This window comes from Oncorhynchus gorbuscha, linkage group LG03 (genome assembly GCF_021184085.1).
Source record: "Oncorhynchus gorbuscha isolate QuinsamMale2020 ecotype Even-year linkage group LG03, OgorEven_v1.0, whole genome shotgun sequence".
NCBI classification, from domain to species: Eukaryota; Metazoa; Chordata; class Actinopteri; order Salmoniformes; family Salmonidae; genus Oncorhynchus; species Oncorhynchus gorbuscha.
The window spans coordinates 35,013,811-35,041,656 of record NC_060175.1 but is presented as its reverse complement, the minus strand read 5'-3'; the positions used below and the strand labels follow the sequence as shown (position 1 = coordinate 35,041,656).

The window sequence follows — 27,846 nt, the reverse complement described above, 5'->3', positions numbered from 1 at the left end:
TTACACCATCCACCAAGGTCTGAGGTCGTAGGGTCATTCACCCCTCTCGGCTCGACCCAGTATGTGCTTCCATGTTCACAGTGCAATACAGCCTTTGTAAACCAACATGGCGGTACTTTAAAAGATCTCCCTCTATTTACTGAATGGACGCCCTATTTCTATCCTTTTATCAGAACACGTTTCTGCACTGGACTTAGCCAGCTTCACGTGCCTGACATTTTGAAGCACAGGTTCTGCTCAAAGTATGACTATTGTCCTGTATTGTTTTACATTTAATGTGTTTCTTAGCTACATATTTTCGCCATGTACTGTATTTTCTGAAATGGCCTTACATACAACAATTAGTTCATGTACATACATATGTAGAGATTTTGATAGGCACAAATGATTTAGCTTTTTTTGCACTCATAAAAGAAGAATGGAACTGAAAGAGCAATGTAGTGAAGTGCACTCCTCTAAATGTTATTGTTTGATCATGTGTCTTGGTCAGCCTGTGCCAAACTCACTAAGCCCATTGCCTGGAGTTCGTTCTCTGTGTTAGCAAACCATGGATGTATCAATTATATCAGATCAATGACAAAAAAGAGGCTTGTCCTCAACGTTAAGTTGCATAATATGTCAAATTCCTATTTGTACCAAGCCTCAGCTCCGCCTTATACTGGGAGTGGTTTCCCTGATGTGAAACACTGCTATCAGCCATAATCACTGTAGTGGACTTTGAAATGGATGAGTTATTTATTTTAAACTGTTGGGGTTTCTCAAACAAGTAAAGTGGATATCCTTTGTGTGTATCAGTTTGTATGACTTCTTCTCACTACCCTGTGCTATTCCTATATTGGTCACTAGATGGCATATACACTGAACAAAAATATAAACACAACATGCAACTATTTCAAATATTTTACTGAGTTACATTTCAATTTCAGTCAATTGAAATAAATGAATTAGGCCCAAGTTTAAAGATTTCCCATGACTGGGCAGGGGAAGAGCATAGGCCCACCCAGTTGGGATCCAGGCCCACCCACTGGGGAGCCAGGCCCAGCCAATCAGAATGATTTTTCTCCCACAAAAGGGCTTTATTACAGACAGAAATAATCCTTTCATCAGCTGTCCGGGTGGCTGGTCTCAGACGATCCCGCAGGTGAAGAAGCCTGATGTGGAGGTCCTGGGCTGGTGTGGTTACACGTGGTCTGCGGTTGGACGTACTGCCAAATTCTCTAAAACAACGTTGGATGCGGCATATGGTAGAGAAATTAACATTAAATTATCTGACAACTCTGGTGGACATTCCTGCAGTCAGCATGCCAATTCCAACTGTGGCATTGTGTTGTGTGACAAAACTGCATATTTTAGTGGCCTTTTATTGTCCCCGGCACAAGATGCACCTCTGAAATTATAATGCTGTTTAATCAGCTTCTTGATATGCCACACCTATCAAGTGGATGGATCACCTTAGCAAAGGAGAAATGCAGGGATGTAAACAAATTTGTGCACACAATCTAAGAGAAATAAGCTTTTTGTGCATATGGAACATTTCTGGGATCTTTTATTTCAGCTCATGAAACATGGGACCAACACTTTACATGTTGCGTTTATATTTTTATTCAGTGTAGAATTAGGGGACATTCAGACTGACTGACATCTGTCATGTCTGTATCATGGGGGTAGAGGAGAGTACTGTATATAGTTACAGTACATGGACATCAGTGTGCTGCTATCCAAATGTAGCCGATGTGAAATGGCTAGCTAGTTAGCGGTGGTGCGCGCTAGTGGCGTTTCAATCGGTGACATCACTTGCTCTGAGACCTTGAAGTAGTGGTTCCCCTTGCCCTGCAAGGGCCGCAGCTTTTGTGGAGCGATGGGTAACGATGCTTCGAGGGTGACTGTTGACGTGTGCAGCGAGTCTCTGGTTCACGCCCATGTCGGGGCGGGGGGACGGACGTAAAGTCAATACTGTTAGACAAATCAACAAGCACAGCACATCAAATCAAATTAAAGTTTATTTGTCACGTGTGCCGAATACAACAGGTGTAGTAGACCTTACAGTGAAATGCTTACTTACAGGCTCTAACCAATAGTGCGGGGGAAAAAAGTATGCGTGTGTGTGTGTGTAGGTAAGTAAAGAAATAAAACAGTAAAAAGACATTTGAAAATAAGAGTAGCAAGGCTATATACCTGTTAGTCAGGCTTATTGAGGTAGTATGTACATGTGGGTATGGTTAAAGTGACTATGAGTTCTGACGTCACAAAGAGAGTCAAGCACCCAATCTAACTGGCTAACGTTGGCTATCTAGCTAGCTACTTCCAGACAAAAATGAGAGAACAGCTCACTCTGACCATTTTACTTACCCTAGAAGAGCTGGTTAGGCTGTTTTCATGTTATCCAGAGGGTTGGTGACTGTAACTGTGCTGCTGGCAACAATTTAAATACATTTTTTTTTGCCGGCATTTACCGGCACCGGCCATATTCACAGGTGTTGAGCGTTTGTAAATTCATCAGTTATTCTGCGCTCTGGCACAGAGAGTGCTCTGAAATTGGAGTAGATAGCCAGAGCAAATTTTACGAACACACCCCTAGACTACCACCCTTATTTCCACTGTGCCTAACTGGGTACTAAATAAGCAGAAGTTGCAATAGTACAATGTTCTCCAATACTGGAAGGGGGTCCTGAGTGAAAATGAGATTACTGTGAAGGCTGCAGCTGTAAGGCAACAGAGCCTGGGTGATCCAGACAGATAGACAGACAGGCAGCAGGTTGCAGTACAGGAGAAAGGGCAGCACTGCTCTGTTTCTTACCTCTCCCCTGAGGTTTCCTGACCCAGAATAGTAAGGGGGAAAGTTTGTTTTCTGGGGTACCTGAAAGTTGCAGACACCTCGTTCTATATAGGCTGGATCCTTCATCATCCAGTGCTCTCCTTTTTTCCCTCTCCCAGGCTCTCTCTCTTTCTCTTTACTTTCTTCAACAGCATCCCTCATTCTTTCAACTCTTCCTCATTATTTTTTGTCTAGCTCTCTTTGTGTTTCACAACGTATCCTGCTTCTCAGTTGTAAGGCTGTTGGTTAGGTCCTCTTTAGTTCATGCAGGTCTCATCCTATTTTCATGATCTGACTAGGAAAAACTTCAGGCCCTACTCATACTGCATACCATTCCAGTGATGCTTGGTCTTCTTAACTAGTGGCCATTAATTTGTTCCAATTCCTCTCCCTCCCTAGACACAAGCCCCCCCCCCCTCCCCCATACCTGCCTTCTGCACCTGTTCCTATTATCCAGCCTGGGTTTTCTTAAAAAGTCTTCATTAGCAGTCATACTCCATTATACCATACTACCATACTGTTTCAATGAAAACACTGAATGTGAGAGATTAGAAACAGAACAGGACAGGTCAGTATGAAACAGGGAGGTAGAGTGAGATATTAGAAACAGAACAGGACAGGACAGTATAAAACAGGGAGGTAGAGTGAGATATTAGAAACAGAACAGGACAGGACAGGACAGGACAGGACAGTATAAAACAGGGAGGTAGAGTGAGATATTAGAAACAGAACAGGACAGGACAGTATGAAACAGGGAGGTAGAGTGAGATATTAGAAACAGAACAGGACAGGACAGTATGAAACAGGGAGGTAGAGTGAGATATTAGAAACAGAACAGGACAGGACAGTATGAAACAGGGAGGTAGAGTGAGATATTAGAAACAGAACAGGACAGGACAGTATGAAACAGGGAGGTAGAGTGAGATATTAGAAACAGAACAGAACAGGACAGGACAGTATGAAACAGGGAGGTAGAGTGAGATATTAGAAACAGAACAGAACAGGACAGGACAGTATGAAACAGGGAGGTAGAGTGAGATATTAGAAACAGAACAGGACAGGACAGTATGAAACAGGGAGGTAGAGTGAGATATTAGAAACAGGACAGGACAGGACAGTATGAAACAGGGAGGTAGAGTGAGATATTAGAAACAGAACAGAACAGGACAGGACAGTATAAAACAGGGAGGTAGAGTGAGATATTAGAAACAGAACAGGACAGGACAGTATGAAACAGGGAGGTAGAGTGAGATATTAGAAACAGAACAGAACAGGACAGGACAGTATGAAACAGGGAGGTAGAATGAGATATTAGAAACAGAACAGGACAGGACAGGACAGTATGAAACAGGGAGGTAGAGTGAGATATTAGCAAAATGGTGGTGTCTGTACAAGTAAGAAGTAGTGAGAAGGAGAAGTGAGAACTAAAAAGAGAGAGGAGGGAGGTCAGTTCTTCCCTTCCTGTTAGTTATTCCCTGTGTCCTCATTAGTGACACTGACTGAGTGTTGAGTGCACTCCTTGCTTTAGGATGGAGGTCGAAGGTGGGAGGATATGCTGTTTTAGTGAGATGGTACTGTAACAGTATCATAACCCTAACACACACACACACCCCAGGCATGAGGCACAGAGAGCGAAGCATGCTGCTCATCAATCACAAAGAACAGAACTGCTCAATAAGGTCAGCTGCCCTGTGCTCTAATTGTCTCTCAGGCTATTGTCTCTCAAATGCACATCAAACTTATTAAAGATTGCTCAAATATCTATAATGAAGTAAACTTCTTCAACTATTCCTTCTGACCTTAGAGAATGACAAAGTGAGAGCTGTATTGTGTGAACTCTGCCTTACTCCCACGGCCAAATTCACACTGACACACACATCATTTATTGGGTGGCAGGTAGCCTAGTGGTTAGAGCATTGGACTTGTAACCGAGAGTTTGCCAGATTGAATCCCCCAGCTCACAAGGTAAAAATCTGTAGTTTTGCCCCTGAACAAGGCAGTTAACCCACTGTTCCTAGGCCGTTATTGAAAATAAGAATTTGTTCTTTACTGACTTGCCTAGTTAAATGAAGGTTAAAAAAAGGACAAGGATAAGCTATCTGACCCACTCACCGGAGAGGCGAAAAAGGTGTGTATTAGTTGTGCTCTCAGTTCTGAAAGTGGTATTGCCATTGGTTATCATATACACTCTTATCTTCTTGTGCGTAAAGCATCACCCACAAACAGGGTTTTTCTGCTGCTTTATGTTCAAAAACGGAAAGCATTATCAATAGGGAAGAGACTTAAAGAGTCATAGAACTGGATATGTGACAGAGAAAGTGAGGAAAGAAAGAGATTGAGAAAAAAGAGAACAAAATACTTTCTCATGACATTGGCTTGACATTTCTGGGTCTGCACCTTGTCTCGCAACGCAGTGGAGAGAGAGAGAGGAGAACAGGAGAGGGGAGAAGAGAAAGGGAGAGGTAGAGGAGGGTGGGAGAAGAGCGGGACAAGCTGTTATGTCCCATTTTTTGCGACTCTACATGCCGCTCACATTGACAAGTCACTGTTACACCTCTTCCCCCTTCCTCCATACCTCCGTCCCTCCACCAGTCCAGGTTTAGAATCCTCCCGCTCTCCCTCCCTGAACAAAACATAAAGTCCCTCAAACCTGTGTTGTCTATACATGCAGAGTGTGTCATGGTTTCCATATTCTGTGTCATCAGTGTCAGTCTGCAGAGGGGGAACGTAAACAAGCGACCGGCACTTTTTAAATGTATACTTAACTAGACAAGTCAGTTAGGAACAAATTCTTATTTACAATGATGGCCTACATCAGCCAAACCCGGACGACACTGGGCCAATTGTGCACCACCCCATGGGACTCCCAATCATGGCCGGTTGTGGGTCAGCCTAGAATCGAACCAGGGTGTCTGTAGTGACACTTCTTGCACTGAGGTGCAGTGCCTTAGACCGCTGTGCCACTCGGGAGCCCAAATGGACACCACTAAAGTCCAGCTCAGTGGGTAGGTGCCTGTGTCTGTGTCAATGGATGTGTCCCAAATGGCATCCTATTCCCTAGTGCACTATTTTTGACCGGGGCCTATAGGGCTCTGTTCAATAGTAATGCACTACCTGTATAGGGAATAGGGTGGGACTCGGGCTATGTCTGTCTGTAGTGGTGGTGAGTGGTATTAACTGTCCCTGGGGGATAAAGGTATCTTATTGGCTGGGGGTCATTAGCTGGGCTTTCATAACAACGCAAAGTCCCATTATGCTCACCAGCACGACAGGGCTTCCTTTCAATTTAATCAAACAATGATTACATTACCACATTACACTGAGTGGTTCTCATTAACTTACCAAAGAGACTCCGTGTAGATACTCAGTAGTAGAGATAGATAGTAGTACCACTAGGCAGAGGAGTCAGAAAGTATCAGTGGAACATGTACATCATGGACCCTCTGGGTGAGCATGTGTATGTGTCCCAAAGAGCACCATATTCCATATATTGCACGACCAGAGCTCTATGGAGTCCCATTTGGGACATAGTCGTGCACTATCTTCCTCCGGCTGCTGTGACCTCTTGCTTCTGTAGCTGTGACTTGAGCATTAGAGCCATGTATGTCAGTGCAGAGCTGGGAGAGTCAGCTGTGTGGAGCCAGATCCACCAGGAAACCAGTGCTCAATGTAATCTAAACATGCTAAATGTACCTCCCCTCAGTGTTCTGCAGCCCAGCAGGCGAGCAAACAGAGACAGGGCCATATTGCATAGTCACACCCCACAGAGATGGAAGCAGTGGATTGAAGGAGCCAGAGGTTTTGGGGTCCTGGACCCACACTCTCAGTGGTTGGTGGGATAGTTTTGGGGCAACAATCAACTTTGTGTGTGTGTGTGTGTGTGTGTGTGTGTGTGTGTGTGTGTGTGTGTGTGTGTGTGTGTGTGTGTGTGTGTGTGTGTGTGTGTGTGTGTGTGTGTGTGTGTGTGTGTGTGTGTGTGTGTGTGTGTGTGTGTGTGTGTGTGTGTGTGTGTGTGTGTGTGTGTGTGTGTGTGTGTGTGTGTGTGTGTGTGTGTGTGTGTGCGTGTGTGCGTGCGAGAGAGAGGTAGTAGTACTAAATCAAAAGTGCAGAGTCAGAAGCTGAGTTCCACACCCACAGGTGTGCAGAGGGCGTCCTGCAGGATAAGGACTTCCCCAGTTCTGTCATGAGTCAGGATCTACCTGTTATGTAACCATGCCTGGAGTAGAGCAGTGACACACACCTGTACCGACCGGTCCCACAGATGTCTTACCTTACAGCAGGGCATACACACATGCATGCATACACCCACATACACGTACACATACACACACACACACACACACACACACACACACACACACACACACACACACACACACACACACGTACCGACCGGTCCCACAGATGTCTTACCATACAGCAGGGCATACACACATGCATGCATACACCCACATACACACACACAGTTTAATTAATGTATAATTAAGCCTCTATATAGCTATAGACAAATGTATATGTGCACTTAACTTAACTCTGTGATGAGCTCTTTAGTAGTGATGGTGTGTGTGTCTGTGAATGCGTGTTTGCCAATGTGCGTGCCGTGAGCTTATGTGTGTGCCTGCGTGTGGGGTGGATATATTTGCACATGATGCAGAAACATTGGATGATGTTGAGTAATTTACAGTTCTGGTGCCAGTTTAGCCTCAGGGACAGTGCTAGCAGCAGCAGCAGCCAACTCTACCACCTCCACACCCGCAGAGTTTTGCCCAAACCCAGACTACACCCACAGCCTACCCATGTGATCCAAACCCAGGCTACACCCACAGCCTACCCATGTGATCCAAACCCAGACTACACCCACAGCCTACCCATGTGATCCAAACCCAGACTACACCCACAGCCTACCCATGTGATCCAAACCCAGACTACACCCACAGCCTACCCATGTGATCCAAACCCAGACTACACCCACAGCCTACCCATGTGATCCAAACCCAGACTACACCCACAGCCTACCCATGTGATCCAAACCCAGACTACACCCACAGCCTACCCATGTGATCCAAACCCAGACTACACCCACAGCCTACCCATGTGATCCAAACCCAGACTACACCCACAGCCTACCCATGTGATCCAAACCCAGACTACACCCACAGCCTACCCATGTGATCCAAACCCAGACTACACCCACAGCCTACCCATGTGATCCAAACCCAGACTACACCCACAGCCTACCCATGTGATCCAAACCCACACACATCAGGACTTTACGTAAAACTCAGCCCAAGTCTTCTCCCACATAGAGAGCTTTAGGACAGACATACTCACAGTACTGCACATATGCTACACTCTAGCCTGTTTAGGAGACTACAACAAGTCACAGTGAAATGCAGTGAGGGAGTGGATGCAGTTTTGACTAAGCAGTTGCACTATTGTAAAACCAGATTTTGAAGATGGCAATCAATCATCATCACCCATTGGTACAAATGTTTCATGATGTGTGTACAATAGTAAGATCATTCAATGTTACACAGGAGATGACCAAGAATCTGTGAAACCAAATGAGGACACTTATGCATAATAACTAAGACTGCTGCGTCCACAGTGCAGTGTGTATGTAGCTACCTGGTCGACGTCACATTGCCACAGTTTACAGAGCAAGCGAGCAGTAAGGCTACTTCCTCGATCAACGGAATCACAGAACGAGCAACTGGAAGGAAGACAAGAAAAAGAGAAGTCACAGAACAATAAATAATCTCTACATTTGCAAGACGAGGTAAGTCAAGTGGGAAATACTTTCGGTCATTTGAACAATTGAGAAAGACGCATATACGTTCGTAACTTCGCTGTTGTTACGTTTTGCAATGTAGTTTAATACCTTTTTTAGGTTGATTATTTAAATAGGCTTTATTGAAGAAAACATTAGGCTACATACAGTGCACTGGAAACTTTACGAAAGCTTGCGTGAATACTCGGTAGGTAGTATTTCCGTAACCCCAGAAAATGAAGAAAACGTTGTCAACTGTAATGTTATATATTGATATTGGCGTGCACTGACATCCGCTACATTCCGAGTACATTCCGGGTAAAAAAAAATTCTACAGTACAATTTCATGTGCAAGGGGCAATGAATTATTCAAATAGAAACTTGGCATTTTCGAATACTGGGGGAAAACATGGTTGGTTTTCATACTTTTGACTTTTGACTAATTGTGTATTTCTCAACACCATTTATTTAACTAGGCAAGTCAGTTAAGATACATTCTTATTTACAATGACGGCCTACCGCGGACGACGCTGGGTAAATTGTGCGCCGCCCTATATGACTCCCAATCACGGCCGGTTGTGATACAGCCTAGAATCGAACCAGGGCCTGTAGTGTCGCGAGCACTGAGATGCAGTGACAACTGCCTTAGACCACTGCCTCACTCGGGAGCCCCACCATTAGGCTATACCTCACGAGACTATTTTCAATATTAGGAGAAATACCAAGGTCTTGGGTTGAAATGGGGAACCTTTGTATCCTCCTATCTTATTCCAACAGAGTTACAAGCCATTAAACACACCACTTGTGACAAACAGCCACATCCAGGGTTGGTTGTCACACAGTATGGGCAAAGATTTTACATCTAACCCAAGATAGACCACAGCCTGTCGTTTCCAATGGAGCAAATGAATCATAGTGGGCAGCACAAGTAAGGAGGTGGGCAGAGCCAAGTATACCCGAGCCAACAAGGTGAAAAATGTGTTGAAGTGCCCTTGAGCAAGGCAGTTAACCCTAATTTGCTCTATACTACTATGGCTGACACTGTAAAATAACACTTTTCACTTCACCTATCTGGTGTATTTGACAATCGGAGTGTTTGCCTTTTTTTCTAGCAACAATTGAACTAATTTACAATAAAATAAAAAAGTTCAGCCATTATTTGAAAAAAGAAAAGTCTTTATTTATTTATCAGTATTTCTATCTAACGTAATAAAAATAAATGAGGAAAAATTTATTAAACATAGTTGAATATTTGCTTTGACATTGTAGTTCTTACTCCACTCAAATTGTCATGTCAACACTTAATAAAATCAACAGTAACCATCAGATATTTGGATGGAAATATATATATATATGTGTGTGTGTGTGTGTGTGTGTGTGTGTGTGTGTGTGTGTGTGTGTGTGTGTGTGTGTGTGTGTGTGTGTGTGTGTGTGTGTGTGTGTGTGTGTGTGTGTGTGTGTGTGTGTGTGTGTGTGTGTGTGTGTGAGAATGTTGCTGACTCTCAGTCGGAGTCACATGACTCACAGTTTTGGCAAGCAGGTCCGGACTGGACCAAATCTGAACCAATCAGAGATGCCTGTGTTTCACAGGTTTGGACAGCACAGTATACAGTAGAGCATAGTAGAGTACAGTACAGTAAAGTAAATAAAAGTGTAATAAACTCAGTGCAGTACAGTAGAGTAGTGTAGAGTACCGTAGGGTACAGTAAAGTAGAGTATAGTTCAGTACAGTATAGTACAGTAGAGCACAGTAGGATACAGTACAGTAAGGTAAAGTTGAGTACAGCACAGTATAATGTACTGTATTGTGTCCTACTGTACTCAACTGTACTGTGGTGTACTATAATTTACTCAATTAAACTAAACTGTACTCTATCTTGCTCTACTGTACTGTACTCTACCAAATTAGTGTACTGTACTGTGCTGTGCTGTAGTGTGCTGTCCAAACTTGTGAAACAGATGTCTTTTCAACATCTGGAAAATAAGTATTCTAGGCATCTTTTCATCGTCATTTAGCTTACTGGGTACATTGTTAGAATGGGGATGGTTGTCAGATTGTAACAAGCAACCCCAACATCAGTTTGACAACCATCGCCAACCACCCCAATGCTAATTAAGAGGCTAGTTACCACATTGCTTGACCTAGCAACTCACAAATAGGCTTGAAATAAAGCTATCCCTTTCCTTGTTCCAATAAATATATTTTATGGATACTTCCATCAACTATTTATAAAAGAAATAACAAGCATACAACTGTTTACTTTCAACCATGAAACATTCTATTAACCGTCTCACCTCAATGTTTTGTGATCCTGTCCTGAATTGACCACATGGAGGACCTCTTCTATAGAGGACACACATGTTTATGTTGAAATGATTACACAGTAATAATAAGCAGTGACAATCAATCCATGAGACAACCAACCGTGGTCTTCCCTTCTTCAAATGATTCTCAACTGTAAACGCATGGGTCTTATTGTGAGCAGACTGTCAACACATTTAAATAAATAAAGCCAGACCGTACTCAGTTATGAGACAATGAGAGAAAACATTATTTCTCATTTGTAATACCTTGCTTTCAAAGCACTCTGGAGTTTCTCAAGATCATGACATTCTGTGGGTTCATTGTGACATGCATGATGCAAGGCATTGCCATTGATGTAGAAGCAGTTTTAAAGACTTCCACTTATCCACACTGTTCAGTTTATTTCCCAATTACTGGACATGTCATGACCACTTCTGCATGTTTGTTGTTCACTAATAACTAGGTTGAAAACAAAGGTAGTTTCTATACATTTACTGTCAAACTTTTATATGCAACTTTACTTGCGAAAAGAAGCCCCTTTTTAAGTTGCATTGCATTTGATGAGTCACCACTGTGTCTTATCATAATGCCAACTGAATTTTGTGAACCACATCCACATTTGACAAACAGCGCACAGATGAAGCAAGAACAAGACATGATTTCTGTAAACCCACCCGTTAACCAACTTGTACTGATCTGATGATGTTGTGTGTGTGTGTGTGTGTGTGTGTGTGTGTGTGTGTGTGTGTGTGTGTGTGTGTGTGTGTGTGTGTGTGTGTGTGTGTGTGTGTGTGTGTGTGTGTGTGTGTGTGTGTGTGTGTGTGTGTGTGTGTGTGTGTGTGTGTGTGTGTGTGGAAGTGTGTACAAGTTTGTACAAGTGTGTACAAGTTTGTACAAGTGTGTACAATGTACATGCTGTAAAGATATCATTTGACTTCCTATTCCATTGTGTACCACTATAAATACTGGACTGTGCATTGTGCTGCGTCCTCCATCATAGGGTGCTCATCTTTATCTATATGCTACCAGGCTTTTTTTCTGGATTAAAAAAGGGTTTAGGTGGTGAGCGTGACAAGGGGCGTGGCAATGGGCCTGAATTTTAGATAACATTTTAGAGGCCTACACGGTAACATCGTTCAGCTCACTAGTTGGTTTTATCACTGGTTATTTGGACAAATCACAATTTCGCAGGTGTTAGCATCCTTCGAATTTCAGGAGGGAATATATGGCCCATAGACTTTACGTAATTTGCAAGAGAGTGGAGCTTTTCGTTCCGGTTCCGATCCTCGTTCTCTCTCTTCTCTATCTCTTCTCTCAATTGTGTTATTTTAATAACCAGGTAACCCAATAGAAACAAAAGTACGATACATACAAATTTCCCTTTGAATGTAGTATGCTACAGTACTGTAAATTACAGGACATTACACTGTTTTCACATTAGGCAATACACTTGCACTACCCATTCAAATGGACTAAACATCACATCTCCATAATGTCTATACCATGTGTGATCATTTGCATCAAACTTGTCTTGAGCATTTGGCCATAGGTTCCCATCGAAATCGCAGTGAATATCCTCATTGTTCATGCACCTGGGAAAAAACCTTTTGGCATCGCGAAGCCAAGCCTGATTTAGGCCTGGACTGAAATCATTGCATTGCCTCATCCATGGCCTGAAGGAGGGTGGTACGCTCATGGGGATGACAAGCAAACAGCTTCCACTGGGGTCACATACCAAAATGTGTGGACTGTTGTCACTTTGGATTAAAGTATCTGCTACATAAATAGCATATATTACAGTATTACAGCACTGTTTTGGCCAACGCAATTTTAGTAAAGCAGTATGAACCCTTTCTTGTTTTGGACATTCTGGATTATTTGCATATTGGTTTTGTATTGATATTGTATAACTGCACTGTAAGGGCCAGAAACACAAGCATTTCGCTGCGCCTGCTGTAACATCTGCTTATCTGTAGTAGACAAACCAGTTTACATGGCAAATCTAAAGATTTACCAAATGTTTAAGTGATCATCAGTTAAGAGCAGTCGGATTAAGTAGTAGTAACATATATTTTAACAAAAGAGAAGATAATCATGTCAAAAGTTAAAAAAACATTTTAAAAAACATTTTTACTAGGCAAGTCAGTTAAGAACAAATTCTTATTTTCAATGAGGAACAGTGGGTTAACTGCCTGTTCAGGGGCAGAACGACAGATTTGTACCTTGTCAGCTCGGGGATTCGAACTTGCGCCCTTTCGGTTACTAGTCCATGCTCTAACCACTAGGCTACCCTGCCGCCCCGTCAAAAGTAATGTGAGCATTGCAATGTGAAAGGTAATTACTTTATATGAACATGTAGATGAAACACTGATTAGGTGTTTATAGACTAATTACTTTATATGAACATGTAGATGAAACACTGATTAGGTGTTTATAGACTAATTACTTTATATGAACATGTAGATGAAACACTGATTAGGTGTTTATAGACTAATTACTTTATATGAACATGTAGATGAAACACTGATTAGGTGTTTATAGACTAATTACTTTATATGAACATGTAGATGAAACACTGATTAGGTGTTTATAGACTATTTTCTACTGTATTATTGACTGTATGTTTGTTTATTCCATGTGTAACTCTGTGTTGTTGTTTGTGTCGCACTGCTTTGCTTTATCTTGGTCGCAGTTGTAAATGAGAACTTGTTCTCAACTAGCCTACTTGGTTAAATAAAGGTGAAATATATATATATATAAATATATATATATATAGTCACTTTTTCACCAAACCTACAAACCTATATGTATATATATATATACATATATGTTTGTAGGTTTGGTGAAAAAGTGACTATATGATTATGTGTGATGTACTTAGTCAATTCAAAATGTGCTTAGAGTTGTGAAACAACTGCCTTTTTGATGATCTATTTTGAGTTGTACTAAGAGTTGTGAAAATGGACCAAATACTTGTGAAAATTGTACCGAAGCGATTAAAAAACTGTAAGAATCCCTTCCATAGTTTGACAGATCACAGACACGCAGTGTAAAGAGCTCTCTGACAGAGAGTGGGCTCTATTTTCGTGTCAAACGCACTTTAGTTAAAATTTCGTCATGTAAAAATTGGTGCACTGGCATTTTCCAGCTCTAACGCCAGGTTCGGCAATTTACCTGTGTAACACCAGCACGCTTGCACTCAGATGGGAGAGGTGGAAATAAGACCAACCAAAAGCTGGTTTTAGCGCTAACACAGTTGGTTAAGGAATTCCTTTTGACAGCGGAATCTCAGACTATCCAGCAATGACGCATAATGCCCAAATGCACATGGAACAAAAGTAGCCCAGTGTACTTTTGGTACCTGTATTTAGAAATATAAAAACTCGTATTTATTCCCATTTTATTTATATTTGATTAGAAACCAAATATAGCCTCCCCTCCTCTCAATTAAGGCTTTTTTTTAGTCTGCCCAATGCAATCACAAAGTAATCAAGACTGCAAATAAAGGGTTTGGCTCCTGAAACCGCTTGGAAATAAATCTTAATCACCAAAGCTTTATTATAATATCAAGTTTGAGAGGAGTAAAACAGTGAGCTGACATTCCCTTTTTATGCATTGTAGAAAGGCCCACAGTATTTGAGCCTTGCAGGTCCCGTTTTGGACGTGCGTAAACCCCTGATGTAGTTTACGTTTCCATGCCCAACATGACACGAGAGATGATGACCTTGGTGAATACTGGTGAATACTGGTGAACCTCCTATTTAGAAGTCATATGTAACCAGTAAAAATAGCTTGTTTTCCGTTTCATATGTTCAAAACCCAAGCCCTCCAATAGGCCTACTATAACGAAGGCTGGTTCAACAGCAATGCCGGTCTTTAAAAAAAATCATGGATATATTATGATATCATTACATTTTACATGCATTTATTGTTATTAAAAAAAACTGGTGGCTTGTTTTTCGTTACATTTTGTTACAGCCAAACTTCTTAGAATGATTCACCTTCCTCGCACGCTCGCAACTTCTGGAGATGTGTGAATGCGATCTGATCTGTAAAATGGTTCCGATTATGTTCATAAAACATAGGCATATTGGGAGCAGTATAACGCTGCGTGGATATTCTCCCTTTCTATTTATATTGGATCCTTGTCCAGCAACTGTGAAAAGTTTGGATGTACGTAAACCCTCCATTGTAATGCTTTGTTTTAATATGATATGCCCATGGGGAGAAATGATGGTGCCGATTTAAAACAAGTTGTTTCGTTTTGATTACAATTATTCGTTATTATTCGTTATCTTCTGAGGCTTTATCAATCATTCATTCAATATTGCTTATTGACAACGTTAGGCATGTCCATGCTCAGCCATAATGCAATTTACAGTAATCCTAGCCCCTATATCAGTGCTAACTCTATGTATATATTTTCATATAAAAATCAAGCAATTACTTAACGTATTTAGAAAAGATAGGTCTACATTTTGTTTTGTTTTTTCTTCTGTAAACCATTTAACAAACTATAGCGGACTAACATTGGAATTGGAGTTGATTATACGCAATACATAAAAGACTGTTTTTGCCTTTGAACACGCTCTGATTGGCCAGTGAGGGCCAAGCCTCGACACACCCACAACGTATTTATTCATCAAAACCCAGCTCTTTCGAGCCAATGCCATCAAGTGCGCCAATAATTGTGATAGTAAAAATATTCCTGACACACCCTTGAACATATAAGCTACTGCCTGTGGTTGATTTACCAAATAGAGCCCAGTGGTGTGTGATGTCATTGTCTGAGGTGCTATCAGTCAGCTGTCTGTGAGTCATAAGGGGAAGATGTGTGAATGCATGAGAGAGAGAGAGAGAGAGAGAGAGAGAGAGAGAGAGAGAGAGAGAGAGAGAGAGAGAGAGAGAGAGAGAGAGAGAGAGAGAGAGAGAGAGAGAGAGAGAGAGAGAGAGAGAGAGAGAGAGAGAGAGAGAGAGGAAACGGAAGGGATTATGAGCTCACAGCACATTGATAAGCTCTACATAAATATAATGTGTTATTATTATTAGGTTCAGTTGCTACCACATATACTGTACAGAGAGAGAACTAACTGGTGGGAGGACAAGGTTAGTTAACAATGGTCCTTGAACATAGGAAGAGAAAGAGTCCTTGTCAACCCAGGCTCTGATCTGATAGGTAATCTATATCAATCTCTGTGATTCCCTGGTAACACACGCACAGGCATGCACGCAGTCACACAAACACAGGCACGCACACACAGAGTTTATTATTGATCAACACCTGAAAGCAGCACAGCAGGGCTTGAACAAACACATGGACACCTCCTTTAGTACTGCATGACATTCCTGTCTCTCTTCCACCTCTTTTCTGTCCTCTTAACGTTTTCTTTTTTTCCTGTCCTTGTTTCTGCCTCCATTTCCTTGTCTCCTGACTATTGTTGATGTGTATGGGGTGGTGGTGTAGAGCTGGTGAACAGAAACACAGGACTTTGGACATATTGAGACCTGCTCCCTCCCAGGAATGCAGGGAAATACCTTCACTCCCAGAGCTACACTCAGAGAGGATCAGTCTTGTACAGCTAACCTTGTGGGGACACACAATTCAGTCCCATTCAAAATCCTATTTTCCCTAACCCTAACCCTAACCCATACCATTACTCTAACCCTAACCCTAACCATAGCTCCTTACCCTAACCCTAGCTCCTAACCCTTATCATAGTTCTAACCCTAACACTAATTCTAACCTTAACCCTAAACCAAGTAGCATTTGACCTCGTGGCAACCAACAAAATGTCCCCAGTTAGTCAAAAAATTGTTTGTTTACTATTCTTGTGGGGACATCTCACATATTACACCTCATCTCACACCTCACAAGAATAGTTAAACATGTCAACACACACACACACACACACACACACACACACACACACACACACACACACACACACACACACACACACACACACACACACACACACACACACACACACACACACACACACACACACACACACACACACACACACACACACACACACACACACACACATGCACATTCTTCAACACCTGCTCCTATAATTTCACACCATACATACGTTCTCACGGACAAAATGATCAAAGCAGCTGTCATTGACAGAAGTTCTTTGCCTTTCTGTGTTCCTACTGTAGCCTACGAGTGTGTTGCTTTGAATTAGGATTCTCCTAATGTGATATTGAACCCTCAGTTTAAGTTTAACCGGTAGTTCACAGTGTCATTAAAGTCAGAGTCTACTTGTTGCAGTATGTGAGAAGGGCATTGTTTCTCAGATTTGAATCATTATTTAGTTCAGTGACGGATCTCAGGCCTATTTCACAGAGACAGTTTCTGTTTGTTTATGTGACCCATAGAATCTCTTTCTTTCTCTCACACGCACACACATCTCTCTCACTCTCACACACACATACACACAATCTCTTTCTGTCATATGACTCGATTAGGGGACTGATATCTAATCCCTTTCTCTCTGTCTCTCCTCATTTCCCTCTACCTTATCCATTTTGCTTGTCACCTTGAGTGGATACATATCACACTTTAGGCTTTGCTTATACATATACAATGATCAAACAATGAATGAAACAAGTATCCATATTAGTAGCATGTGACTGATGGTGCAGGGTGTGTGTATGTGTATGTATAGCTCTCATCACCATTGGTGATGTTCAGATGCCATGTCTTAATTTGATCATCCCGTTGTTGCAGGAACATTTTTAAGAGGTGTATTCAAGGTTTAAAAAGGCTTCTAAAGTTTGTAATTTCCACTTAAAAATGTCAGACTTGATTTGCCCTAATTAAAAATGTATCAACCCCTACACAAAATGTCCAGTAATTATAATCCACATAACAATTGACATTTCCTGTTGCTGCAGGATTATTTTCCTGCTGTAGCAAACTGTCTCAAATTAAGGTCCTAAATCTGTAACTGAATCACGTCTGTCATGTGCGTATCAACAGAAGGCTGAGTGATGGACTGTTTCTAGAAATATGTTGCTGTGGTTACATTCTGCTTGGCCATGTCTTTGAACAGGAGGCCCAGTGACGCGTCACCATGGAACCCTTCTTGCGGATCGCCTTCAACTCTTACGATCTGGGTGTTCTGTCCCCCTTGGCCCCTTCTGATACCCCCTTCTGTGCCATCAAGATGAAGGAGGCCCTCACCACCGGTGAGAATCTGACTATTACTATAGTTACTAGTGTGTTATAGTAGAAATATATTAGTCCCATTGTCCCACACAGTCACATTGTAAATACTTTATACTGTATGTCCTATGAAAGTCATACACGAGGACCAGTGTTGTACAGATATGCAGGTTTTTAGATTATTAGACAAGAGTATGAAAGAAATCAATCTCTATCTAACCTTTATCTAACCTCTCTTTCTAACCTCTATATAATCTCTCCCCCCCCCTTCCCTCTCTCCCTCCTTCTCTCCAGAGCGTGGTAAGACGCTGGTTCAGAAGAAGCCCACCATGTTCCCAGCTTGGAAGGCCAGCTTCGACGCCCACATCTATGAGGGGCGTGTCCTGCAGTTGCTGCTGATGAAGAATGCAGAGGAGTCATTGGCCGAGGTCACAGTGGGCATGTCTGTCCTTGCCGAGCGTTGCAAAAAGGCCAACGGCCACGCAGAATTCTGGGTAAGAGGGACTTTGACTACAGTCTGATTCTCTACTGTCCTGCATGAATTGTGTGTCTAACTTGCAGATGATTGTGTGTGTGTGTGTGGGTTCAGGTTGACCTGCAGCCCTCAGGGAAGGTGATGATGGCAGTGCAGTACTTCTTGGAGGGAACAACTGATACAGGTACGACTCAGGAGATGAAGCCCACCTCTACTCTTCTCATCCTCCTCTGTTCCCCTCCTATCTGGTCTGTTTGTGATCTATATTTTATATGTCATGTTTGTCACTCTGAAGCTGTCTGTCTGTTCCCTTGGTTCTCATCTGTTCAATGCTCACGTTTGGAGTACAGACGGAGCAAGAGGGAACAGAGCAAACTGTTTGTTTGTGTTTGTGGGGACCAAAAGTCCCCACAAGAATAGTAACTCAAATTTGACCAACTGGGGACATTTTGTTGGTCCTCACGAGTGTGTATGTGTGTGGGTGTCAGCTTGGACAGAGAGGACTTGGAGAGATTGGGAGTATATGTCCACTGCATTGAATCATATCTACTGTATAAGTCTCAGAGTCCCTGGTCCCTGTTCTAAAGTCTTTATCTCTATCCTTTTACACAAAGACCCACTCTACTGTGTGTACGTGCTATCTATTCTGCTGTCATCTGTCTCACTCAAGCACACACGCGCGCGCGCACACTCACACGTGCGCGCGCACACACACACACACACACACACACACACACACACACACACACACACACACACACACACACACACACACACACACACACACACACACACACACACACACACACACACACACACACACACACACACACACACACACACACACACACACACACACACACACACACATAGGTTTTGTGTATGAATACCTGTCTTAATGGCTCTATAAAGTTTTGCCGGTTTTCTCAAACCAACAGTGGACCAATCACTCCAAATGTTGTCACTACTGTTCGTAACGCTACAGTGATGTTTCTGAACCATAAGGCTGTGCTGTTAGCCTGACTCTCTCCCTGTCACCTATAGAGGGAAAACCTCCCACAAAGGAGGAGGTAGGGGGTCCCACCATAAACCGCAGACGAGGAGCCATCAAACAGGCCAAGATTCACGAGGTCAAATGTCACGAGTTCATCGCCACCTTTTTCAGACAGCCCACCTTCTGCTCCGTCTGCAGAGAGTTTGTCTGGTCAGTTATCAATGTTGTCCAGCTGCCTGTCCTCATGGCTCTTTACTCCTAGCTCTACTTTCTGTTAGCTTCATGCTAACAGAAGTCATTCCCTATTTACAAGTTTTATTATCAGTTCCATTCATCCAATTTAAGTGGCAACGTCTGGGTCGGTCTACTTTATACTGAGAGACTGAGTGGAGGGATAAGATAAGGCAATGTCTTAGTATGGCCTATGATCTCCTCCTATCTATCTAACTTTAGGGGTTGTGTTTCCGGGAGTGGGTCAGGAGTCTTGCATTGTCTGGAAATACCAACACAAGACTTATCAACATTTAGCAATGTATTTTCAAAATCAGCACAGCTTCCACTACTAGTCCTGTATTATTAAACTGGAGTTGTGTTGTAGTAGAGTAGGTTGTGTCTCTGGAGACGGTGGATGAGTATCTGTGTGCTGCTGTATAAACGGTGCTCACCTGTCATCTACGTATATAGTCCATTCTCAGTGTGTCTCCATTCATCATCACTGGCCCTCCACAATCTCTCACTCTTATACCTTTGTATTCTACAGGGGGCTCAACAAGCAAGGGTACAAGTGCAGACGTAAGTGTACAATAATGTGGACAACCTACTGCTTTACAACCACATACACATAACATCATAGATACACATCTATAAACCCTGTAGTTGTAAACACTACCTCAATGCAGAGCAGATTGTACAGCCCTACCAGTGACTTCGATATCTGCCTGTATGAATGGTGCTCACCTGTCATCAATGTACTCCATATCTCTTCTCTCCCAGAATGCAATGCAGCTATTCACAAGAAATGCATCGACAAGATCATCGGCAGGTGTACGGGCACGGCAGCCAACAGCCGGGACACTGTGGTATGTTGGGACTGCTAATTAAGTAATTCATTAGATTATTTATTAATGAACTTATTTGTGTCAATCCAATGTGGAGTTTACTCCCTATGAGTTTTCCGTTCCATTGACTAAACTGGTCAGGAGGTTTTCCTCCATTAATAATGTGAACAATAGCTTTGATGCCATTAGCTGTCAAGGTGTCATAGGGTCAGAGTCCAAACTGGCAAGCATCAATCAGACATGTAATCTCGACCAAGGATGAGGTCCCCTCACATCCCCATCAATATTCATCAATAGAAAGGGCCAAAGAGCACATGAAACGGAGCTTAGAGGTTACATTCAAACATGACGGAGTTACCTTCACTCATACGTGAGGGGTGTGTTCTGAGTTAGAAAGGGCCGTATATAAGGCCCTCTCTAGACTAGAGAGAGAGCGGGAGAGGAGACCAAGAGAAAGTGTGCCTGTCTATGACAGTATACAGGACCCCACTGAAACTACTACAGACAGGACCTAGGCTCAGGAAGAATAACACCATGGCACGCAAAACAAAAGAAGATGGGGAGAGAACAAGGAAGGAAGGAGAGAGAGAGAGAGATGCGCGGGCCATGAGGTACCCTCCCAGGCGGGTGTCCCCCCCCCCCCCCCCTGGTACCGATGGATCTGGGTGTTGATGAGTTGTGTGTGTGTGTCCATCACAGTTCCAGAAGGAGCGCTTTAAGATTGACATGCCACACCGCTTCAAGAACCACAACTACATGAGTCCCACCTTCTGTGACCACTGTGGCAGTCTGCTGTGGGGCCTGGTCAGGCAGGGCCTCAAGTGTGACGGTAAGGAGCCGCGTGTGTGTGTGTTGTGTCTGCATTGTCATTGTATTTAACTATATACTGTAACTCTTCTATGCTCTTGTAGATTGTGCCATGAATGTGCATCATAAGTGTCAGGATAAAGTGGCCAACCTTTGTGGAATCAACCAGAAACTACTAGCTGAAGCACTTACACAAGTCAGCCAGGTGAGTGAGGGAGCTGATTGTGTGCATGTGCAAGCGTGCAGGCATGTGTGTGAATGTGTGTTCTTGCAAGTGCATGTGTGTGTGTGTGTGTGTGCATTGACATATGTTACTGAATGCGTGTGACACCTGACCCAGATCTACTGTATCTGTATGGCTATGGGAACCTGAGCTTCTTGTCCTGGGCCCAGTTTCTTTAAAGTTCTGGATTCCGGCTATCGGGTAGGATAAAATGCATCGAAAAATAATTAATAGGTCGGGAGTCCCAATTGAAGTCAATGATTTGTCTGTTCTATTTCTATGCATTTTATCCTATCTGATGGGTGAAATCCAGACAGATAACTTCTGAAAAACTGGGCCCTGGTATGTTTATGGACAGAAGACTTTTTGTGGTGCTGAGTCTTCCATCAACCCTAATGCTCCTTATCATGGCCCTGTCTAGCCAATATCAATTAACTACCTTCCCCTGGACACTATGTTTATATATTATGTTATGACTAAGGTCTGACTGAATAAGCTGCTATGTCATTCTTAAGTCAGTATTATGTAGGCTCTATAACAATGGGGTCAAGTGAAATGCTGTATGACTGTTCAACAACAGTATTTTACAGCCCTGTCCCCATACAGGGTAATGCATCTTTGTTTATGGATAACTGTCAAAGGTGACAACGAAGGTCTTATTTGCTTCTCCCTCTCATCACCCTTCTATATACAGTGGGGAGAACAAGTATTTGATACACTGCCGATTTTGCAGGTCTTCCTACTTAGAAAGCATGTCTGTCATTTTTTAATCATAGGTACACTTCAACTGTGAGAGACGGAATCTAAAACAACAATCCAGAAAATCACATTGTATGATTTTTAAGTAATTAATTTGCATTTTATTGCATGACATAAGTATGTGATCACCTACCAACCAGTAAGAATTCCGGCTCTCACAAGAAACCCTCCTGTTCTCCACTCATTACCTGTATTAACTGCACCTGTTTGAACTCGTTACCTATATAAAAGACACCTACCTGTCCACACACTCAATCAAACAGACTCCAAACTCTCCACAATGGCCGACCAGAGAGGGTGTAAGGACATCAGGGATAAAATTGTAGACCTGCACAAGGCTGGGATGGGCTACAGGACAATAGGCAAGCAGCTTGGTGAGAAGGCAACAACTGTTGGCGCAATTATTAGAAAATGGAAGAAGTTCAAGATGACGGTCAATCACCCTCGGTCTGGGGCTCCATGCAATATCTCACCTCGTGGGGCATCAATGATCATGAGGAAGGTGAGGGATCAGCCCAGAACTACACGGCAGGACCTGGTCAATGACCTGAAGAGAGCTGGGACCACAGTCTCAAAGAAAACCATTAGTCATGGATTAAAATCCTGCAGCGCATGCAAGGTCCTCCAGCTTAAGCCAGCGCATGCCCAGGCACGTCTGAAGTTTGCCAATGACCATCTGGATGATCCAGAGGAGGAATGGGAGAAGGTCATGTGGTCTAATGAGACAAAAATAGAGCTTTTTGGTCTAAACTCCACTCGCCATGTTTGGAGGAAGAAGAAGGATGAGTACAAACCCAAGAACACCATCCCAACCGTGAAGAATGGAGGTGGAAACATCATTCTTTGGGGATGCTTTTCTGCAAAGGGGACAGGACGACTGCACCGTATTGAGGGGAGGATGGATGGGGCCATGTATCGCAAGATCTTGGCCAACAACCTCCTTCCCTCAGTAAGAGTATTGAACATGGGTCGTGGCTGGGTCTTCCAGCATGACAATGACCCAAAACACACAGCCAGGGCAACTAAGGAGTGGCTCCGTAAGAAGCATCTCAAGGTCCTGGAGTGTCCTAGCCAGTCTCCAGACCTGAACCCAATAGAAAATCTTTGGAGGGAGCTGAAAGTCCGTATTGCCCAGCAACAGTCCCGAAACCTGAAGGATCTAGCTAGAGAAGGTCTGTATGCAGGAGTGGGCCAAAATCTCTGCTGCAGTGTGTGCAAACCTGGTCAAGAACTACAGGAAACGTATGATCTCTGTAATTGCAAACAAAGGTTTGTAATGCTCCGGGTGTCGTGGGTGTGGAGTCAAATGCAGGAGACAGAGTTCAATGCTGTGCGTCTTTACTAGCACCAACGCACCACAGGGTGCTCACAAAAGTAATGTTCCCAAACACAGGGGAAAAAGTACAATAGAAAAAATCACGACTAGGCACTAAGCACGTACCTCTACAACAGAGCCGAAGGTTTACAATAAAATAATCCCGCACAACAACCAGGCGGGCCGGCTGTCTAATAAAGACAAACTAATTAAACATGAACAGGTGCTACCACTAAACATACAAGGAGGGGGAGGAAAAACAATCAGTGGCAGCTAATAGGCCGGTGATGACGACCGCCGAGCGCCACCCGCGCGGGAAGGGGAAACACCCTCGGTCGGACTCGTGACAGTACCCCCTCTGACGCGCGGCTCCCGCAGCGCGCCGACACCGGCCTCGAGGTCGCCCGGAGGACGAGGTGCAGGGCGATCCGGATGGAGGCGATGGAAATCCCTCAACATGGATGGATCCAAGATGTCCCCCACCGGTACCCAGCACCTCTCCTCCGGACCGTACCCCCCCAGTCCACGAGGTACTGCAGGCCCCTCACCCGGCGTCTTGAGTCCAGAATGGCCCGGATCGTGTACGCCGGGGTCCCCTCGATGTCCAGAGGGGGGGGACCTCCGGTACCTCACTGTCCTGCAGGGGACCAGCTACCACCGGCCTGAGGAGAGACACATGAAACGAGGGGTTAATACGATAATAGGAAGGGAGTTGTAATCGATAACACACCTCGTTTATTCTCCTCAGGACTTTAAAGGGCCCTACACACTGCGGACCCAGCTTCCGGCAGGGCAAGCGGAGAGGTAGGTTTCGGGTCGAGAGCCAGACCCTGTCCCCGGTACAAACACGGGGCCTCACTGCGGTGGCGGTCAGCACTCCTCTTCTGCCGTCCACTCGCTTGTCGTAGAGATTCCTGGACGGCCCTCCAGGTCTCCTTGGAGCGCTGTACCCATTCCTCCACCGCAGGAGCCTCGGTCTGGCTCGGATGCCATGGTGCCAGGACCGGCTGGTACCCCAAAACACACTGAAAAGGGGACACGTTAGTAGAGGAGTGGCGTAGTGAGTTCTGAGCCATTTCAGCCCAGGGAATGTATCGTGCCCACTCCCCTGGCCGATCCTGGCAATACGACCGCAGAAACCTACCCACCTCCTGGTTCATTCTCTCCACCTGCCCATTACTCTCGGGGTGATAACCGGAGGTCAGGCTGACAGAGACCCCCAAGCGTTCCATGAACGCTCTCCATACCCGAGACGTGAATTGGGGGCCCGATCAGAAACGATGTCCTCCGGCACCCCGTAGTGCCGAAAGACATGGGTAAATAATGCCTCCGCAGTCTGCAGGGCTGTAGGGATACCGGGCAACGGGAGGAGACGGCAGGACTTAGAAAACCGATCCACAATCACTAGAACCGCGGTGTTCCCCTGAGACGGCGGGAGATCGGTCAGGAAATCTATGGACAGATGTGACCATGGCCGCTGTGGAACGGGGAGGGGTTGTAGCTTCCCTCTAGGAAGGTGCCTAGGAGCCTTACTCTGAGCGCACACTGAGCAAGAGAAGACATAACCCTTAACGTCCTTAACCAACGTAGGCCACCAATACCTCCCCTGAAGGCTCCCCACTGTCCTCGTCACCCCAGGGTGACCCAAGGAGGGTAGGACGTGAGCCCACCGAATCAGTTTGTCCCGAACACCAAGCGGCACGTACCTTCGCCCCGCTGGACACTGAGGAGGCGCGGGTTCAGCCCGTAACGCCCGCTCGATGTCCGAGTCCACCTCCCATACCACTGGGGCTACCAGCTTTGAGGCGGGAAGGATGGGAGTAGGTTCGGTGGACCCATCCTCGGTGTCATAAAGGCGGGACAGTGCGTCTGCCTTCACGTTCTGGGAGCCCGGTCTATAAGACAAAGTAAACCGGAACCGGGTGAAGAATATGGCCCACCTTGCCTGACGTGGGTTAAGTCTCCTAGCTGCCCGAATATACTCCAGATTCTGGTGGTCGGTCCAGATGAGAAAAGGGTGCTTAGCCCCCTCAAGCCAGTGTCTCCACACCTTCAGAGCTCTAACCACCGCTAGCAACTCCCGGTCCCCCACATCATAGTTACGCTCCGCTGGGCTGAGCTTCCTTGAGAAGAAAGCGCAGGGGCGGAGTTTTGGTGGCGTACCCGAGCGCTGTGATAGCACGGCACCCACCCCAGCCTCGGACGCGTCCACCTCCACTATGAATGCTAGAGAGGGGTCCGGATGCGCCAACACGGGCGCATCAGTGAACAGCGCCTTCAACTTGTTGAATGCTCTGTCCGCCTCTGCTGACCACTGCAACCGCAATGGGCCCCCCTTCAGCAGTGAGGTAATGGGAGCCGCTATCTGGCCAAAACCCCGGATAAACCTCTGGTAGTAGTTGGCAAAACCCAAAAACCGCTGCACCTCCTTTACCGTGGTTGGAGTCGGCCAATTACGCACGGCCCTAATGCGGTCACCCTCCATCACCACCCCCGAGGTGGAAATGAGATATCCCAGAAAAGAGACGGCTTGTTTAGAGAACACGCATTTCTCAGCCTTGACGTATAGGTCATGCTCCAGCAGTCTACCAAGCACTTTGCGCACCAGAGACACATGCGCGGTGTGAGTGGCCGAGTAGATCAGAATGTCATCGATATAATCAACCACTCCCTGCCCGCACAGGTCCCTGAGAATCTCGTCTACAAAGGATTGGAAAACGGCTGGAGCATTCTTTAACCCATACGGCATGACGAGGTACTCATAGTGGCCGGATGTAGTACTAAATGCGGTTTTCTACTCGTCTCCCTTCCGAATACGCACCAGACTATACGCGCTCCTGAGATCCAGTTTTGTGAAGAACTGCGCTCCGTGGAACGATTCCACCACCGTAGCGATGATAGGTAGAGGGTAACTATACCGCACTGTGATGGCGTTTAGACCTCTATAATCGATACACGCAAACCTCCCTCCTTTTTCCTCACAAAAAAGAAACTCGAGGAGACGGGTGAAATGGAGGGCCGAATGTACCCCTGTCCCAGCGACTCCGTGACATATGTCTCCATTGCCAACGTTTCCTCCTGGGACAGCGGGTACACGTGACTCTTGGGAAGCGCAGCATCCACCTGGAGATCTATCGTACAATCCCTTCCCGGTCGATAAGGTGGTAATTTAGTCGCTTTCACTTTACTGAAAGCGATTGCCAAATCGGCATACTCGGGGGGAATGCACACCGTGGAACCCTGGTCTGGACTCTCCACCGACGTGGCACCGATGGAAACTCCCAAACACCTTCCAGAACACTCCTCTGACCACCCCTGGAGAACCCCCTGTCTCCATGAAATTTTAGGATTGTGCCGGGCCAACCAGGAGTCCCCAGCACCACTGGAAACGCAGGCGAATCAATAATAAAAAAACTGATACGCTCCCTATGATTCCCCTGCGTCACCATGTCCAGTGGGACCGTGGTCTCCCTGACCATCCCTGACCCTAATGGCCGGCTATCTAGGGAGTGCACGGGGAAAGGAGAATCTATCGGCACCAGTGGAACCCCTAACTTAAGGACGAGTCCGCGATCCATAAAGTTCCCAGCTGCGCCTGAATCGACTAGTGCCCTATGCTGGGAAGAGGGAAAAAAGTGAAGGAAAGAGATTAAGACAAACATATGGCCAACAAGGGGTTCTGGGTGAGTTTGATGCTGACTCACCTGGGGTGACCGAGAAGCGTTCCGTCTGCCATCTCTACTCCCAGACGGACCCCCCCAGCACCAATCAGACGTGTGCCCTCTCCGACCACAGTTGGTGCAGGGAAGGCCACCTCCTCCGGTACCCCTCGGCGTAGCCCCTCCCAACTCCATGGGAATGGGAGCGGAGGGGCTGGGTGGTGGAACGCACAGAACCCTCTCTGAACGCCCGCGGGCAGCCAGCAGATTATCCAGTCGAATGGACATGTCGATCAGCTGATCCAGTGACAGAGTGGTGTCCCGACATGCTAACTCCCGGCGGACGTCCTCTCGGAGACTACACCTGTAGTGGTCCATAAGGGCCCTGTCGTTCCACCCAGATCCGGCTGCCAAGGTCCGGAACTCCAGCGCGTAATCCTGGGCGCTCCTCTTCTCCTGCCTGAGATGAAATAGTCGTTCTCCCACCGC

General features: G+C 45.0%; 2 protein-coding genes across 3 annotated transcripts in view; both read left to right on the top strand.

The window, feature by feature from the left end:
- The window catches only part of LOC124031272 (FYVE, RhoGEF and PH domain-containing protein 5-like), a 64,267-nt gene extending 63,476 nt beyond the window's left edge, over window positions 1-791 (top strand). For both annotated transcript variants that reach the window (XM_046342335.1, XM_046342334.1), the window contains exon 21: window positions 1-791. This exon is cut by the window's left edge and continues 792 nt beyond it. The gene's annotated coding sequence lies outside the window, so the exon portion shown is untranslated.
- A 7,647-nt stretch (window positions 792-8,438) lies between these two features.
- The window catches only part of LOC124031271 (protein kinase C delta type-like), a 28,414-nt gene continuing 9,006 nt past the window's right edge, over window positions 8,439-27,846 (top strand). The window contains exons 1-9 of the mRNA XM_046342333.1: window positions 8,439-8,594; window positions 17,955-18,090; window positions 18,362-18,561; window positions 18,657-18,726; window positions 19,587-19,746; window positions 20,297-20,328; window positions 20,530-20,615; window positions 21,294-21,423; window positions 21,506-21,606. Coding sequence (XP_046198289.1) covers window positions 17,976-18,090; window positions 18,362-18,561; window positions 18,657-18,726; window positions 19,587-19,746; window positions 20,297-20,328; window positions 20,530-20,615; window positions 21,294-21,423; window positions 21,506-21,606 — 894 coding nt within the window. The 5' untranslated portion in view covers window positions 8,439-8,594; window positions 17,955-17,975. The remainder of the gene's footprint in view (window positions 8,595-17,954; window positions 18,091-18,361; window positions 18,562-18,656; window positions 18,727-19,586; window positions 19,747-20,296; window positions 20,329-20,529; window positions 20,616-21,293; window positions 21,424-21,505; window positions 21,607-27,846) is intronic.